General features: G+C 38.2%; 3 protein-coding genes across 3 annotated transcripts; 2 read left to right on the top strand and 1 right to left on the bottom strand.

Annotated features, from left to right (window-relative positions):
* The first annotated feature begins 67 nt into the window (after nt 1–67).
* On the top strand, nt 68–2897 carry rpp21 (ribonuclease P subunit p21). Its single transcript, XM_084722721.1, has 5 exons — nt 68–158; nt 289–389; nt 1727–1809; nt 1915–2049; nt 2292–2897. Exons 1-5 carry the CDS (start codon nt 102–104, stop codon nt 2396–2398), a joined length of 483 nt encoding a protein of 160 aa, XP_084578847.1. The 5' UTR covers nt 68–101; the 3' UTR covers nt 2399–2897.
* aqp12 (aquaporin 12) lies at nt 2507–5752 on the bottom strand. The gene is made up of 3 exons (XM_084722720.1): nt 4514–5752; nt 3105–3221; nt 2507–3022 (listed from the first exon to the last, which is right to left on the bottom strand). The coding sequence occupies exons 1-3, from the start codon at nt 5106–5108 to the stop codon at nt 2895–2897; spliced, it is 840 nt and encodes a 279-aa protein (XP_084578846.1). The 5' UTR covers nt 5109–5752; the 3' UTR covers nt 2507–2894.
* A 1415-nt stretch (nt 5753–7167) lies between these two features.
* Nucleotides 7168–18443, top strand: slc35d1a (solute carrier family 35 member D1a). The gene is made up of 12 exons (XM_084722719.1): nt 7168–7362; nt 7634–7667; nt 7777–7863; nt 8782–8849; nt 8983–9054; nt 9188–9256; nt 9494–9596; nt 10260–10352; nt 13035–13102; nt 13409–13487; nt 13566–13648; nt 17027–18443. Exons 1-12 carry the CDS (start codon nt 7253–7255, stop codon nt 17130–17132), a joined length of 972 nt encoding a protein of 323 aa, XP_084578845.1. The 5' UTR covers nt 7168–7252; the 3' UTR covers nt 17133–18443.
* Nucleotides 18444–19334: the final 891 nt, after the last annotated feature.

The following is a 19334-nucleotide window of genomic DNA, read 5'->3' as shown; positions in this document are numbered from 1 at the left end:
GATTTTCTGCGGGTCTGGGGTTTCCTTCTAAACACATTTGACACCGGCTGAGCTCAGCCTGCTGCTGTCGTCAAGTTAACTTTTTCTGACCTCTGGGTGAAATGGCAGCCCAAATAAAAGACAAAGAAGCTTACCAAAGACTGAACTATCTTTACCAGGTAGGAAATAAATAGTACATCAATGTCTAGTAGCTGTCATGATGCCATAGGCAGCCGTCACATGGCTAACATGCTAGCTGTCTTGCTAACATGCGTGTTATGATCCTCTACTGGTTTTATCCCTGTCCAGGCTGCACATTGTGTTTTATCTCAAAACCCTGAAAATGTGGAGCTGGCTCGTTTCTACTGCTTCACACAGAGGACCATTGCAAGACGTCTGGTTCTCAGACAGTAAGTTAAGTTCGTCTCAATATTATCTAGAGCTGTGTGCTTCAACTGGGATTGCTTTTATTTTGAAGGTAGAACTACAGTCCCTTTTCACTTTATTTATTTTACACGTTTATAAACGTAGGTACACATACATGGAGAACAAAGCCCAAAAAAAGACCAGACAAAATTACATTTATATTTTACAATGTCAGTTTGTGTTTCATGCAGAATGTTATGCTTTTAATAACGTATAAAGTTTGTGCTATATTGTTTTATAAACCCCTTTCAAGGCAGCGATATTGATGTGAAATGGTAGGATAAACACAGGTGTTAGTAATGGTACTAAATAAGGACCAATTCCATTCAGTGTAGCAGAGCTTTTCTAGTGAGCCTAAATATTATGTAATGTTATTTTCAATCTTATATTGACTAAAATGTTGCATCACATCATCAAACATATTTAAGTTAGCTCTTGTTTACATACAATGAAAAGATGGGAAATACTAATAAAAATAAAAATAAAATAATAATATTTTTCTGATCCATGGAAATCCCACCTAAAATCAATATCCAGTACGAATCTTTCTAACAAGTTTTAATTGTAGCAAGTTGTAGCACTCCCATTGATTTAGCATCACTGTGCTAAAGCAACATGAGTTGTAGTTGTTTCTTTGTTTCTTGTTGTCTGTTTCACATGTGCATGAACATGTCCAGCTCAACAAAATTATTTAGACTTAAGGTTTAGTTTTCAGGGTTCACAATTGATGACTTTTTTTTTGGGGGGGGGGGGGGGGGGGGTTATTAAAAAGTTGTTTTTAGAGCAGATCTGGGTTGCTTACATCAACTAATTCCATAAAAACCACTATACTAACAAGTATTGTCTGTGTAGCTCTAGTGTGACATATTTTATTCGTATGAGAGTCAGAGCTCAATTATTGTACAAAAATTACTAAAAACACATTAATGAGTCATACTGGCTGAGACGTCCCTTTATTGCAATGAACGAGCACTCTATTTTGAGTCAGTCCTGTATGCACCACCCTGCTGCTGTTAATACTGAAAACAGTCCTCCAGTCATGCACTATTTCCTCCTGTTTGAGTAATTTAAAACAACAGTGCCCTGCTGTTATAGACAAATACTGAGCCATTTTAAAGACTGAAAAAGTAGATTTGTGACACTTTAAGGGATTTACGTTTTTTTTGTAGAAACCCAGTGTGTTTATGGTTAACAGCCACAGACAGGTTAGGTAAATCAGAGAGTATTGTTGGTTTTAGTCTTTTCAGGGAACTGGTCAGTATAACAGCTGCCTGTCATCAATGGGGTTTTTAACATCTGTTCTTTTTTTTTTTTTTTGCAGAGACCCATCAGTGAAGAGAACATTATGCAAGAAGTGCTGCTCACTGCTCATCCCTGGCGTGACTGCTACAACAAGACAAAGAAGTAAATCAGTTTAACAGTTCATTTATGTGTTTAATCTGCATTTGTTTGGTTAAGAAGCATGCTCAGAGACACTTAGCCTTGTCTTTGTTGACTTTGTCTCATCAGGAAAAAACAGCAAGACTTGCTTCACTGTTGTGAGGTGTCTCAGCTGTGGGCAGAGCAAGACATTGCTGAATAATCCAGATTATTGTTTGTGGGTGGACCGTCCAGAGGCTCAGCTGGAGCACCAGAAGCAGCCAGGTATCAAGCCTCAACTCAACACTACACAACAGAGGATGGTTTCCATATGCAAACTGTACTTATCTCATCATTACTCCACACAGAAGCATTGAGATTTGAGGTGTGAAACCAGAGTTTTTTTCCTAATCAGACTTTGAAATTAAACACACTGGGAGCTATAGAAGCCTAAAATTCAGATTTCTCAATTCGAAAAGGCAAACACTTTCTTCTGATCGATATTATTTGTTCTTTCTCACCCTTAGATCCAGGCCCTTCTCTGAAGAATCAGCCAAAAGACAAAAAGCCTGATGAATCAGTGTCATCTAAACCCACTGCTGTCCAGAGCACCTCTTCTCACTGTGGAACATGAAGGACTGATATTTCTCCTTTTTCTTTTTTATGTGTAGCTTTATTGTGTTACATAAATCCACAAGGTGAGGTAGGAGTTTGATATTATTTAAATACTAACTTTTCTGTATTTTAGTAATTTACTGATTGAGTAAGTTTTTGGCCTCTGTGAGATCACTTTAAGTATCTTTCTGGAGTATGTTTATCTGTTGGTCAGTGTTACTTTTGACACCACCAGCAGATGGCGACTGTGTGGTGTCCTACACATGATGGATTTAAAGGAAGAAGTGTTGGCGACCGTGTTTGTTTTTTCCATGACAAAAACTTCATTTATACTGATGATTTTATTGAAAACTGCAAAGACAAATAGAAAATTTCAGCAATTTGCTATTATTATTATTATATTTTTTTTAAATATAATTTACATTGTCTATACAGACATGTGACTCTTACTTGAGGTAAATATGTCTAGACCAATTGTTGTCAGATAAAAGAAAATTAAAAATTAGTCGTTTCTTTCACATTTTCTTTTTTTCTCCTTTGTCCCCCTTTGGTACTCTGAAACGTGTCTTCTGAAAATATATCAGGTTCTTGGCAAAAATCCTTGGAATGTGGCCCATGTACAGGAGAAGAGCCAGAGTCATACCTAGAAAACAGACATTCAGTGTAAGCAGTGTGTTCACCTGAACTGACAGAGGATGCACATATTTCATTGTAATGTCATTTACCTGTGAGAGGACCCAGCCAGTAGACTGCTGCGTACTGCACCAAGGTGAATCCAGGACAGTGGAAGGTGAGGCCGTAAGCCAGAGATGGATTCATGTAAGCTGAAGTGTAGCCTCTGGCTGCAGAAAATAATTAAGTTTTTAATCAGTCGCTTTTTATTATACTGATTTAAAGATACTGTTAAGAAAGTGGAATCGGGAAAGTCTTTCAAATATCACTTGAGGCAGACATACATTCATAAATGACTGACGTGGTTGAATCAGATTACTTTGTAATGTTGTCAGTTATTGAATACCAATTGCATAGCAAATTTTCGTAATTTACATAAACCATTGCATTACAATTTAATCTGAATACTTTTGAATTACTTAAAAATCTCTTTAAACATTTTTTTTCTCTTTATTTTCTCTTTAAACATCTCAAAACATTTTCAGTACAATAAAATGCATGTTGCATAGTCAATATTGATAAACATTCACTGTTTATCACATCACTTTACTCTGACAAAAACAGTAAGCAGAGCACGTACCCAAAATATTAATCTTCAATTTTCAGTGTAAATAAAGCAATAAAAACTCCATTAATCATAATCCATAAATCATCATTTGAAAAACAAAAAACAATTAGTTTACTGACACTGACAACCTGGGGGGAGTAACTTACTTTGCTATACAGTAGAACATATTCAGTATCATATTTAATCAAAAAATATTTTAAAATATTCAGTATATATATCTTATGTATCAATGCTTGTACTTGAGGAGGTTAGTACCAAAATGAAGTAAGAATAATTGTTTCTCTCAGATTTCTGTGACCAAACACATTAAGAAATCCAGAATTGATAACGGATTAATTGATGTTGATTAGAGTATAAAATAAATGTAAGTAATTTGGTCTCTCATTTTAAGGAAGTGACAGGCCACATTAACACAGTTCTCAGTCCAGTTTCTCATTGTTTTATGATATTTTGTCCTTATTTGCAAAAGTTTTAAATAAATATGTGTATGATATGTGGACTGAGAAGTTATTGGACATTTACCAGATGGGACAAGTGATGTGCTCTTTGAGACTCCAAAAATATATATTCATTAAAAGATGAAGCCCTGCCATCACTATACTAATACAGTGAAGTGATCTGAATCTCATGTACATACCCCTTATACGCATATACATATACTCATGCCACTACATACATCCACACACAACTCCCCCTTTTTTAATTTTAATTTAGTTTTGTTAAATTATTGGCCTAAACCATATAGATACACATGTAAAAATAGAACAACCCAGGAAAACAGTAATTTCCTGCATATATTTCCCATATTTACTTATTTATTTTCTTCTCAAGAGTGGATTTTAAACCTGTTTTGCAGTGCTGATAAAGGAGGGACCAGGTTCACCTAAAACTCACCTGTATGGGACAGGAAAGTGAGGAGGACAGCGATCAGGGGCACTCGGATCAAAGCAGATCTGCGTTGCAGGTTTAGCTGGACTAGATGAAAGATGAGCGCACAAACACACTCAGTGAAAAACCCCTGCAGCAGAGAGACCAGCAGAGACGTGCTGCACTCTCTGGCCATCAGATTTTTGATCATGTGCATGTCTGTCAGCTCCAGACCCCAGTAGTACCCAGCCACAAGAAGGGCCAGGTGGGCCCCAACAAACTGAGCTGCTACAGCAAGGAGAGTGGGCAGGTAGGTGGCCTCCAGCTGCAGGAACTTCCGCACCACCAGGGTGGGATTCCCTGATGCACCACCACAGATCACACTGTGGGTCAACAGCACCACAAACAGAATGGTCACCGTCACATCAGGACCCAGACCCCCAGCCCACTCGCCCACCTCCACAATGGTCTGCACCTCCAGCCAACATGCCACCAGCATGAAAGAGGATGCAAACTCCAAAACGAAGCCAAACCGCGGCCATTTTTGAAGGAGTGTTCGAACTAAGGCTGCAAAGATCACGACAGCCAGAAAGTATCCGAGAGACGCGTTCAGTCCAGACATGGCTCAGGTCAGGTGTCCCCTGCTGTTTCCTTTTCAAAAAGAAATGAATGAGGGTTTCACTCAACAACTCTGCTTTGTGTCTGGCAACGTGGCACATGCAGAGACACATTTCTTATCAGACAGACACGTCAGGTCTGTATCCCACAACCAGCTGCCAAAATACACATGAGCCTTTGCAAGGTCAGGTCAGGAAGCTGGCCTTCATTCAGTGGTCATGTAGAATTACATCAAAGTTTTGGTTAAATGCTTCCTTATACTGTAAAAGTTCTTTTTTTTTTAATCTCTAAAACTATCAGTTTGATCTTGAAAAAAGATATCTATTAGGTGCTGTGTGTATAGAAGTGATCTTGAATCTTTTACTTCAACTCATGAAAAATGGGAGCAAAAACAAAAGTATTTGCATTTATATTTTTGCAGAGTTTGAAGTATGTTGCATGATTCTGCCTGATGTCTCTGTTGCAGAAAATGTGCTGTAGATTGAAGCATTCGCATTCAGAGTTATGACTTTTAAAGGCTTGTACAAAGATTGGTATGTCATCACTCATGTCTCCTGAGTTCACTGTGTTAGGTCTCTGTACACTCATCTTCTCAAATATGCCTGTATAATATTAATATTGCCTAATAAAATATTGCCTACTCTTTCAGCCCCAGAGGAGTCAGCCATCAATGCTGTAACACATCAGCAAAACTATATGGGACAGCAGAACCATCAGGACTACAAAGGTCTGCTGATGGAGAGAAGGAGGAGGCACTGAGCTCCCCCTGCCAAATTACATCAGCATTTCACAATTACAACAACACTCTTTATTATAACCCAAAGCTGCCGCTCTTATCGTGATACACTTTGATCATTTGTCGGCTGTGTAATTGGTGAACAATTTCAATTGTGTTATAGCCTAAAATGACTGAGGGGAGCAACCTGCCCTTTATCTGAGCAGCTGTAACTCACCAGTAAAATGCAGTGTGCAGAACACTAAATGAGTGTGCATGCAGTGCTTGAACTTCTCTTTGTGATAATAAAGCAGTGAGGTTATATGTATTTTTATATGTATTTGCATTGCTTGTCTTCCACTCATCTCTCATGAGGAGGTGCCTCAGTCTGTAGTTGCAGCTGCATTTTGAAGATATCATATCTGGCCCTAATGCTACGATAAAGCAGACAGAACTGCTCCTAGTAAGTAAAAGTAATCTAATTCAGAAAATAGAGGTATATAAATTTAAAATCAGAACAGAAATTAAAACAGAAACTATACAAGATCAATAAAAATCAAACAAGACCCACAGACAGTGTTGTTGTAGTGGTGCAGTAAGTTTAAGTTTTGTTTTTTGTAGATAATATTAAAATGAGGATTTCTGTGTAAGAGTGATAAATGAATGTACTGTCTCAAATGGCACTGTGGTGTGAGATTAGTAGCTGCAAAGTACAGTATGTAAGATATACTATAAAGTACAGTTTAATATAGTATGCAAATTAAAATATAAAAAAGTAGGTATTTTTCTAGTGTAATATGCAATATATAATAAATATAGTATTATAAAGTATATTTTCAAGGCCATGAAATGTAATCCATGTAACTGATTTTATAATCTACATAATGTAAAGTTAAATACATATTCATAACCTAAAATATAGCTCTAACGGTCTTAAACGATCCAAAAACCTGCTATCCATCCACAACCATCTATGGTTATTACGAGCGCCGTATAATGAATGAATATACCTCCTAACTTGTGATTGGATACTATCGATCACATGTCACATTGAAAACCAGGAAATGCTATTGTTGTTAATCTAAAAAATATTCATGGATGAAAGTATTGGGGCATATTAAAGCTGTAAAAAAATAACCATGTCCTCCCAGCTCTCCTCTGTCATCTATGTAACAAATTAGCTAATTATAGTTAGTATAATTTTCAGTTCTGTGTGTGAGTTCCACCGGACCCACGTTAGCTGTGCCAACAAACCACAATTAAACCGTTAATTTGAGGTACCTGAAGTAACCACAATGTGATGTCCAGATTTAAGGCGGAAGTTGTGAAGCGCCTACGTCACCGAGTTGTGTGTGTGTATGTGTGTGAGTGAGTGAGTGAAGTGATGGCAGGGGAAGAGCCGACACTCAGAGAGGAATGAGAACTTGTCGGGGATGGCGGACAAACCTTCGACATTGTTCGTGAAGCTGTTTGCCGCTGGATTTTACGGTCTAAGCTCGTTTCTCATCGTCGTGGTGAACAAAAGTGTCCTCACCAACTACAGGTAACGTTAAGCTAGTTGAAAAGCTACCATGTTAGCTAACATAGCCGCAGCCGGGGAAGTTGTGTTGGCTGAATAACAGTGCCTGCACGGTGGAGCTTATTAGCTAGCGGCAACTTTTGGCCAACGAGGAGAAACCAGCTGAAATAGGAAAGCTGCACTTACAGTAGCATTTTGAGAAGCTATAATCTAACCCACTAGTGTTAAGGACGAGGCTAGCTACAGTGTGCTGTAATGTTCACTAACGGGGACTTAACTAACTCTGTTCTTTTAGGTTCCCCTCTTCAATATGTGTCGGAATAGGACAAGTAAGTTGAATGCCTTTTCCCTCTTTTGTTCAGAGATTTTCCAAACGCACATCATCTCTTCCTGAAAGCAGGCAGAGTTTGAATGGTTTTTTATTGAATGTGTGTGCAGATGTTGGCCACAGTGGTTGTGCTGTGGGTGGGCAAGGCAGCGAGGGTGATCAGCTTCCCAGACTGTGATGAGAGCATACCTCGTAAGGTGAGAGCATCTATCCATCTTTGTAAAAGGATCACTGTGGTCACTTTATTTTATTTTTTTTTCACAATATCCAAATTATAGGTGCAACTATTGAGTCTGTTGATCTCTGTTTCTTAAAAGATGATGCCTTGTTTTGTCCACAACCCAAAGATTTTTATTTTACTATCACAGGAGACCAAATGACTCAAAATAATTCATTGATTATCAAAATAGTTGGCAATTAATTTAGTGGTTGACAACTATGTGACTACTCATTGCAGCTCTAGTGCTCCAGTGGTTTTTTCACAATATCCACATTAGAACTGCAGCAATGATTTGATAAAAAGAAACCACTAATAATCGGTTAATTATCAATCAAACATTTTTCAGGCTAAAATGTAAAACATTTTCTTGTTCCACCTTCCTAAACTGAAGGAATGTCTGCTTTTCTTAACCCTGACAAGGTGTCTGTGGGGTCCTAACAATCCAGTAATCTGAATTTTAAGCCTTACAGTGTCTTAAATATGATTTGGCAGGTCCCAAAAATTGATTGGATAAATGAAGTTAACTTTACATTTATAAAATTGCATAGTTCAGGCCTGTTTTTAAATGTGTTTTTTGGGGAAAAAAAAAAACTTTGTCTTGATCATGCTGTAACTACTACAAGACAAAACTAATAAAGAACCAATATCCATTCAGTCAGAATCTGTAGAGTAAGTCATATAGAAGCAAACCTGGAAATAAATTGTCTTTGAGTTTTGCACTGTTATCAGGATAAAAGAAGCAATTTGAAGATGTCGCTTTGGGCACTGGAAAATTGTGATGAGAATTTTCCACAACTTCCATCATTTTATAGGAGACTACATGAGTAATCGTGAAAATAATCTGCAGACTAATTAATAATGAAAATAATGAAAAATTTTTTCCTTGATTTTTCAGACGTTTCCTCTACCTCTCCTGTATGTGGGAAATCAAATCACTGGTCTGTTTGGAACCAAAAGGCTGAAGTAAGTCCTCATCTCTAAACTATTTGGGCTGAATGATAGTTAAAGGGAAGCTGATGTAGTGCTATCATGAGCTCATTGGGTTTGGTTGTTGATGTCTGGCAAGGTTAAAGCGATTTCTGTCTTGCTCCACCAGTTTGCCAATGTTTACGGTCCTCAGGAGGTTCTCCATTTTATTCACGATGTTGGCTGAGGGACTTCTGCTCAAGTAAGATCGCACACGAGAGATAACCCACTTTTGCCAGTGAGACACCAGGCTGTTCTCTTTGTGCTGTATTGGTGGCTTTTATTTACAGCTCCAGACTGAATTTCATTGCTCTACTGTCTTTGACCTTTGGCAGGAAGAAATTCTCCAGGCCAGTCCAGCTGACAGTATTTACAATGATCCTTGGGGCGTTTATAGCCGCGAGGTAAGTTCTGCTATGTCCAGGTGTCCCAGCTTTTAACCAAACCAGAAATACCTTCACTACAAAGGGTTGTCCTGCCCTGATATATGTCCACACTTAAGTTATATTGTTTTTAGGGTCATTAGACACATGTTGTATATCTGTAGTTAAAGGAGCCCTCCTGAAACGGAGCACGCCTAAAGCTAAATCTTATTTACATCCCCGACACTTTCTTTAGTTTCCTCTCCTCTCTGTTCGTAGTGCCGACTTGGCCTTTGACCTGCAGGGCTACGTGTTCATTCTCCTGAACGACGTGCTCACTGCAGCCAACGGAGCCTATGTGAAACAAAAATTAGATGCAAAGGTATGTGGCAGCACCGTCTTGATGAATAGTAACCATTGTTGGGCAGGAGCTGTGTTTGGCATTGAGCTGATGTTGGTGAATTTAAAGAACCCAAACTGTCCTTCAGCGTCTGGCTTAAAGGACCTCAGTGTACACAAACACCACACATACTTTTTACTCACTGCTAAATTGATTTATCACGGTTTAAATGTGTTTTTGTAGAGAAGGTATCATTTGTGTGTTTGTTTTCTAGCACTATTTTTAACTGTCAGGTTAATGACTGATGAGTCAGAAATGTCACAGAGCTTGTTTTAGTCTTTTTCTTTATGTCACATGAACAGACTGCACAGCTCTCACATTACAGCAAGAGGCAGAACTGGATCCAGATTTAGTCTGTGATGTCTGTAGAGCACCAGCTGCTAATACTGAGCAAGACAGAGAGGTGTGTGTGTATGTGTCTGCGTGATATTGTGAGGGAGTGAAAGATGGAGTCACGTGAGTCGGAATCAGACACATGCAAACTGGAGGTTCTAGGTAGTGCAGTGGGCTGGACATGCATGACATCTGTATGCTAGTTAGTGAGGAATGCACTGAAAGACTTGTGAATAACCCTGTCTGTTCTGGCTCTGCTTATTTTTCATGTTCCTCCCTTGCACCCATCTGATTCTACGCTCTTTCCCACAGGAGTTGGGGAAATATGGATTGTTGTATTATAATGCATTATTTATGATCATTCCCACTCTACTGCTGGCTCATGTGACTGGAGATATGCAGAAGGTAAGCAGCCCCTTCATTCAAACCTTTAAACGTCTTTATTCATGGAAGATTTTATTCATTAGATTTGTGTAATGTAAACATGAATAAACCGTCTTTTTAGTTAGTTTGTGGTGTTGATGCTGATCAGCTATTGGGAAGTTTAATCCTAATTTGAACTAAGTGCACTTACATGTGAGGATGGGTGTGTGCCGTAAATATGAGCTGCCTGTTTGTTGGTGAGTGTTGGCAGAGACCTTCTGGTTTTCCCAGCTGGGGCCCAGCAGCCAGAAAGGCACAAAGCAGCTATTATGCACCTCGTAGAGTTATTACAGCAGCGCCTACAACCTCTCTTGACTGAGTAACCTCAGTGGAGATACAGACTACCACCTTAAAAACTACAGGGAACACAGTGTTGAGTTTATAAGCATGTAAGTGTTGGTTGCCATTGACTCCCTAAAATGTGAAACTCTGCAGTGTTTGGTTCATCTCTGGTTCTTCCACTGAATGCCAGACGAGGCAGGCTACATCCACAAGAAATGACTTGATTTTTTAAATTAAATCAAATCTGAATATTTCGCACTCTAAGCATTTTTAAAGGGACAGTTCACCTCAAAATCATTAATACATATTTTCCTGATACCTTTACTGTTATTTATCCATCTAGGTAGTTTTCGTGTGAGTTGTAGAGTATTGGAGATATCAGATGTAGAGATGCCTGTTAGAGTTGGGCAGCTTTGCAGCCGGTCACTGTCAGCTCATCCATTGGTGAATGCCGATATTTTCATCCCTTCCTTCCGCATCCTCCTGTCTGAGTTTTAGCTGGGAAATGTGTGCATGTTATGTTACGTACATTTGCTATGTCCAATAAACAAAACAAACTCTCAAAGAATCAAGAAACGAAACATTCTTACACCTATTTTCGTAACAGAAGCAGAACAGAAGATACAACAGTACACCGTCTCAAACCACGTTACTCAAGAGGTTACAGCTCAGACAAGGAGGACGTCATGAATATTTGCCTCCTGCACTGTCACAAGCACAAGCCTTTAGTCGATGTACATTTCCATCTGCGCAGTGTTGCTGGACAGTAGAAAGAAAATATTTCCTACATGAAACTGATCACAACAAGGTCTGTGCATTATCTTGAGAAACTAGGCCATAATTCCAAGAGACATTGCTGTTGATTTTTTTTCTATGTGCATCAGAAGCCAAATTCCATCTACTTCCAGCATTTGGGGAAAAAACGCAGACATCTCTTTGTTCGATGTCTCCTAAATCTGCAACTCACACAGTAACTATAAAGATATCCACTGCATAGCCAAAAAAAGTCACCACCTGGACTTGACTAAGCAAATAGGTATTGTCCATTGGATAATTAATGCAGTGATTAATATGTTTCAGTTGGCAACAAGTTATTTAACCCTAACTGAGGCAGTGAGGAGCTTCTCATTTCTTAAACAACCATGTCAGAAGACATATCCTGTGGTTGTGGAAAAGATGTTACTCTGTTTCAGAAGGGTTAAATTATTGGCCTGCATCAAGCAAAGAAAACAACTAAGGAGATTAATGAAAGTACTAAAACTGGGTAAAGAATTGTCCAACACATTTTTAAAACCTGGAAGGATAGTGGTGAACCATCATCTTCGAGGAAGAAATGTGATAAGAAAAAAATCTTGAATGATTGTGATCAGAGATCACTTAAATGTTTTGTGAAATCAGTTCATAAAACATCAACAGTAGAACTCATGGCTATGTTTAATAGTGAAAGTAAGAGCATTTCCACACACAGTGTGAAGAGAACTCAAAGGATTGAGACTAAACAGCTGTGCAGCCTTAAGAAAACCACTTATCAGTGAGGCTAATTGCAAAAAAGGCTTCTAGGTACTAGGGAGCATAAAGATTGGACTGGAAGGTCATGTGGTCTGATGAGTCCAGATCTATCCTGTTCCAGAGTGATGGGGGCATCAGGGTAAGAAGAGAGGTGGATGAACTGATGCTCCCATCATGCCTCGTGCCTACTGTACAAACCTCTGGGGGCAGTGTTATGATCTGGGGTTACTTCAGTTGGTCAGGTCGAGGTTCAGCAACGTTATGAGCCCAAAAATGAGGTCAGCTCACTACCTGAATATACTGAATGACCAGGTTTTTACATCAATGGATTTTTTTTCTTCCCTGATGACATGGACATATTCCAAGATGACAATGCTAGGATTCATTGGGCTCAAATTGTGAAAGAGTGTTTCAGGGAGCATAAGACATCATTTTCACACATGGATTGTCCACCACAGAGTCCAGACCTTAACTCCATTGAGAATCTTTGAGAAGTGCTGGAGAAGACTTCACACAGTGGTCTGACTCTCCCATTGTCAATACAAAATCTTGGCGAAAAACTTATGCATCCATGGACACATATAAATGTAGTGACATTGCTTAAGCTTATCGACATGATGCCGTGGTGAATACGTGCCATAATCAAAACTAAAGGCGGTCCAATGAAAGAGACTTTTTTTTGGCCAGGCAGTGTATAATTAGCACTGCATGCCAGAAGAAAAAAAATGGTAGTTTTGGTTTTTGGGTGAACTGTCCTGTACAAAATTACCTACTTAACCTGTCTGTACTCCTGTCTTATATTTGTGTTATATGTGTGTGTCTGTTTTCACTAATAGACTTATGTTGTTTCTTATGCTGTGCCTCTCTTCTCAGGCAGTGGAATACGACGGTTGGTCAGATATGTTTTTCCTCACCCAGTTCATTCTCTCTTGCATCATGGGGTAAGAATACAGGCCAAAGCGGAGTGTGTGACGTGTGTGTGTGTGTGTGTGTGTGTGTGTGTGTGTGTGTGTGTGTGTGTGTGTGCATGCCCAAGCAGGCAGCACTGCATTTTGTGCCAGAATTGAACATCTGGATTACACCAAATTTCTGTGGTATTGCTACATGTATTATATCAGCAGCTGAAATCTAGATTCTAGGTCATTGCTTGAAGCTCACAATCATCCGTTGCATTAACACTGAAATCTTGACTTCATGCTTGAACATGTGCTGAATCATTTGTAATATGATAACATGTTGTTTTGCAGGTTTGTTCTGATGTATTCCACTGTGCTTTGTACACAGTACAACTCTGCATTAACAACTACGATCGTGGGTTGTATCAAGGTAAGCAGTGGACTTAATGTGAGCTAATGGTTAAATACACTAGAGCACAAAAAGTTTAATATTTTCTCCATTTTGCAGAATGTCCTGGTGACATACATTGGGATGGTGTTCAGTGGAGACTACATCTTCTCATGGACAAACTTCATAGGTTTGAATATCAGGTATGAAACAATGTCTGGTTGTCATCAGAGATTTTTTCAGTTTCATCCAAGTTGTTTTGTGGCCCTATGCAAATTTCTCCCCCAATACAAATTTACCATTCTGGCGCATTTTGAATCATATGGCCACAAAACAGATTGAGGCAATTACATATAAACTATACCAGCACCATGTGAGACAGTTCCTATCTTTCTGATGTTTTGACATTTATGGTTTGGCTAGTTTTGACCTGTTCATGTAATTCTTTGACGTTATAATGCCACAAACAGTTTGGCATGTTTTACACAGTACCTGTGTTTGTAACATGTTGTCTTTATTAAATCCAGAATAATTACAAAATAGCAGAGGTGCTGTTTATCGCCACAAGGTCTTCATCAGCCATGTTTTCCTCACTTTTCTTTTCTATCTTTCTTATCGTGCTCACTAACCCCCGCAGTTACTAACAAATTGACACCAATTAATCTGAGGGTAGCTAGCGGCCCGTGTAGCCAGGTCGGGTGGTTTTGGGTTGCATTGTTCTGGTTAAAATAGACTTGGACAAGTGGACACAATTTGGGCTGATTTGAAATGTATTGAATAAATTCATAAATTGCATAATTTTAGTCATGCGAATACAGTTCAGAACAACTGCTGCTATAACTTTTATTATTATTTGAGCTGTCCTTAAGTTTTTATTTGTTCTTAAGGCAGAGGGCTAGAATGGGGGACAAAGATTTTGTTGCATTGTAGTTCTCTGTGTTCTAGTCCACCTGTGAACATTTGAATTGTTGTTTTACTATAATGTCATATTGGAAAAATGTCCTGAACCTCCTTGTCCTATTTTTTCATTTTCTTTTTTTACCCATTTGGGCAGATTTTGAGAAATTATCGGGTTTGGAAACATCAAACCAATCTGACAGTTAGCTGGGGTTTCATCTGATTGGCCACATGGTGTGACTGCATGGCCCATGTATCCAGGGCTCCATCTGATAGGTCAAATGTTTGCGTGCTGACTGTGAAATGAATGCATGGCGCATGCAGATAAAATTATTTTTCCTATTCATCACATTTCAGGCAGTCTTCTGCGATCTGTTTATCATGCATGTTCCCATCCTCTGATGATGAAAATCTGATTTATCAATAGGCACTAATGTAAATATGAGAAGGAACTTTAAATACCATATTATCATAGCGTGTTGTCTTTAGCCACGCTAGCAGCCTGGCTCTATGGATGGAAATGTCACTTGGGTCAGTTCATCACTTTGATCCAGACTGAAATATCTCAGCAGCTATTGGATGGATTGCCATGAAATTATAGGCAGACGTTCATGGTTCCCAGACAAGGAATCCTTATGACTTTGATAATCCCCTGACTTTTCCTCTAACACCAACATGAGGTTGACATTTGTGGTTTTGAGTGAAATGTCTAAACTATTGGATGTTTGCCACAAAATTTGGTACAGACATACATGTCATCCTCAGGATGAATTGTAATAATGTAGTAGATAATCCCCTGACTTTTCCTCTACCACCATCATCAGGTCAAATTTTATATTTGCCCAGTTGGTTGGTGATCAAATTCCTGCAAAACTAATGGCATTCACATCAGTCTCAGCTCTTTGTAAGTAAAATCTATTGCAAATGATCAGTTTTATTTTTACTCAACTTTTTCATATACAGATAACTAATCAATTTCAGAATGTAATAGGGTAAAAATATTAAGCAAAATAAACACGTGCACATACTACACACAGAGGAAATGATTCTGTAGTGATGTAATTTTTTGATTTTGCATCAGGTTGCATGTAATAATGAAAAATGGTCGACATCAACATGTGCCAAACATTGTCCATCAGCTGTGACTGTTTGTGCACCAAGCATCATCAACGTAAAATCACAGATTCCTCCTCTCCTTGTCCAGCTAGTGTCATGTGTGTTGCGTCCCGTCACCTCGGAGTGTGAGCAGCCCCTCAGGTGCAACAGCCTGATCCAGGATGCTGTGGAACAGGTCTCTCTGTGATCGCAGCAGTCTCTGGTGTCCCATTGAGCCAGCCTCAGCTCAGCTCCTCTTCTTTTGGAGGGGTCTGTGGAGGTGCAGCCAGCTGATCTGACTTCATGTTCGAAAGATGCCGACTGCATTATTGATCACCTTTGGAGCCGCCGATCTTAAATCCAAAACCCACGCTTCCTTTTCCAGTGCTTACGATTATGTTTCTGTTGGAGATAAGTGTTTCAACAATAGAGCAGACAAAATAACAGTTTAGAAGAGACAAGAAGAGAAGTTTGAAGGAGAGGCTTTGTGGTTCTAATGTGCTCTCTCATGTGGGACCCATGTAGTCACAAGCCCTTAATGAAATCATTACGGACTGTTTTGAATTTCTCAAACTCGTCAAACTGGGCCTCAGCTGTGCTAAGTTCACTCTGGGGAACATTTTGTTTTTCACATAGCTCATTATAAGGTGCTATGTATCCCACCTTCTGTTGTTAGTGTGTAGTTTATTAGCTTAAAGATTCTTGTTTCTGGTTGTAAACAGATGTAAACTAAATGATATTTGTTCCTGCTGAGCAAAAGAAAGTCAGTGCTGATAGTAATGTGCCAATCAGCTGCAGAACTTTATTATGTGCCTGCTGGATCTTGTTGGGAAATATGGCAAATTGTGTGACTGATGACGTGCTGCAACATGTTCACCTTCACGCTGACACAAACAGACAAACGTGATTTTCAAGTCTCATTTTGCCTGAAATGATCGCATGGAAGTTTTTTTTTTATAGCCTCCCTAACATTAATCTAAATAGCTGCTATACTGAAAACCAGTTTAACCGTTTTAAAAACTTAAGAAACACATTTACTTTACCAAACACCAGCTAAACTGAATGTATTTTGCTTATTTTGATGTTCTTCTACAGATGTAAAGTGTTTTTATCAGAGTTGTTATAGTTTTGTATTTTTCATTAGTTTCAGTTAGTTTCCATAATGGGTCTGCCAGTTTCAGTTTAGGGTTTATTGCTTTAAAAGTTTAGTTTGGTTTTGGTAGTTTCAGTGTTAGTTTTATTCATTTTAGTTTTTTATTATAACATGGTGGGCGAGATTTAACAAGTTCCGAATAGTATTACAATCTAAACACAGCACATTGTGAAGGCAATTGAACTCACAGTTATGTAGTCTCAATAAACATAACATGCAACAATGTCTCTTCATGGTTGTTGTGTTGATAAATTTGACCAAAGTGATATGACCAAAAAAGATATTTCCTGTACAGTTCTGTTTTATTTTATTTAGTCTATTGTTTCATCTAATTTTTCAAGGCTAGCTTCTAATTCTGTTAAAATGTTTTCCCTCAGCTAGTTTAAGTTTTTAGTTTAGTTTTCGTTAACCTTGGTTTGTGTCCTTGTTGTTGCAGTATTGCAGGCAGCCTGGTGTACTCCTACATCACCCTCACAGAGGAGCAGTCCAACAAAGCAACTGAAAGCACCAAGCTGGACATCAAGGGCAAGGTGGTTGTATGACAGAGACACTGGATTTTATTATTTTTATGCTGATGAACAGGAAAGCTCTATTTTTAGTACGACTTTTTATTTATAGAGTATTTTAGCAGCAAAGACGTGGTGGAACCAATGGCAATGGTGCTGTGGCAACTACCTTTCTGTGTTGTGGAAATGGAGCCGTCACCATGACGCTCTTACTGCTGCCATGGTTACAAACCCTACAGAGGATTGTGGATTGATTTTTTTTTTTTTTTTCTTTTTAGATTGTGTTTTCTTTTTAAATATTTGTATTTTGATACTGTACATGTGAGCATTGAGAAGAAGGGAAACATGGAACTGATATTATTTATATGACAACATTTCCTGACATTTAGACAAAAAGGAAAGTTGCATGTTGGGATGACGAAATGTTTCCTGAACACAGGAGTGAACAGCTGGAATTATCAACTGTGTCAACTGTGTACTGACAAATCGTGGGAATATTAAGTAATTGTATTTTAAAGGCACAATCCTTATTTTTATTGCCTTTCTGGTTTGCTGTTTACAAGGAATGTAACTTTAGATGCCTTCTAAGCACAGTGAGACGCACTGACACTCATTATCCGTTATTTCAGTCTTAAACATATTACTTTCGATTTTTCATTCACTGTTAAAAGCTTGTTAAAGACAGTAATGACAGTTATCTAACCTCATCCTTCAAGCAACCAAAGTGGATGGGCAGTGGGCTGTCAGTTCCCATCAAGGATTGTGGCTTTAAATAATGTTGCTGCCTCTTTATGGGAGATAATTTATAATTACAGTTTACATGTCGCTCCTTCAGTATTACAGAGTGGTGGTTGTGGACTCTCCAAGGCTGTAACTGGTTCTCTCTATGCAGAATTAACAAACTTCTTGTTTGTAAATTGTACAAGGGGATCCATTTGTTCTTTTTTTTTTTCTTGATACGATGTTATCGCACTTTTAACTGAGGTAGCACCTGCAGAAATGGTTGTAACTGAATTGCCTCACCTCCTGTTACATTTATTGCTGAGAATGAGATTTTTTTGTCCTGAAATGTATGTTTCAGTTTTTTTTAAGTATTATAAGAGAAACATGGTTTTCTAAACCTTTTAATAGTCAGGTACAAGTGTTGACTTTTTTTTTTTTTTTTTTTTTTTTTACATTTTTATCAACATCATTTTATATTTATTACCCTTTTTTTTAGACTAATATTCATTTTTGTAGGTGGAGTGGCTTGTGCATTGTTGATGCTGATCTCATCTCAAACTCAGTAACCATGGATTTGTAGCAACAATGTGTTTTTACATTAAAAAGAAAAACCTCTGTTGACACGACATGCTTATTTGTATTTATTGTTCAGGTTACAAATCGAGTCATTTCGACATCTTGCAGCTTATTTACAGACAGCATGCTGTGTTATGATTTTAAAATAACAGTTTCCTGTAATATCCAACTTGAGTCTTGAATTAAGTCTGAAAATGAATTATGCTAATAATATTTTATTATTTCTCTGTTTCTAGATATTTTAATGTCACGTGATCCTGGATAATTGAGCAGTTTTGTAACTGAGGTTCTTGTATTTATTTGTGGCTGATGATAAATTCCAGTAGAGCAATAACTCCCCCTCCTGTCAGATCTGGCAAAAATCACATTGGAAACACCCTGCACACCACATTCATTTTTTTTTTTTTTTATTACCACTGGGTGTCACCAAAATCAACCACCAAACATTTAAAACGTTACATGAGGGTGATTTTTTTTTTTTGGCTTCCATATGCGAAACAACTTACAAATCACATCATATACACTGATAATGTCTTTTTCCATATGGGATACTCTGACTGCTGTAGAAAGGGCTTCAAATCTTACACTGCTCACCCAAAAATATACAATACAAAATAGGCAAGCTAAAAATCTGATTTCAAAAAGTCTGAAATCTGAATTTAAACCTCACTTATTGGCTCTTTTGACTGACTGCCAGTACTGTACTGATAAAATCAGCAGTAATTGAGTTTTGCTTGGACTTCCTGATCAAAGATTACAAATTAATCTAATGATGGAGAAAATCTGATGAAGCACAGAGCTGAGAGATAACACATTTTAATACAAAGAACAGACTACACATGACAAAACATCTTTAATACAAACCCACTACCATGAACAGCTCATGATCTCTGACCTCAGTGGTCTTCAGGTGACTTACATTCAGCACAATACAAGCCA

This window comes from Lutjanus erythropterus, chromosome 7 (genome assembly GCF_056507025.1).
Source record: "Lutjanus erythropterus isolate fLutEry1 chromosome 7, fLutEry1.hap2, whole genome shotgun sequence".
NCBI classification, from domain to species: domain Eukaryota; kingdom Metazoa; phylum Chordata; class Actinopteri; order Lutjaniformes; family Lutjanidae; genus Lutjanus; species Lutjanus erythropterus.
The sequence above is the reverse complement of the archived record's forward strand: the minus strand, read 5'-3'. Positions and strand labels throughout refer to the sequence as shown.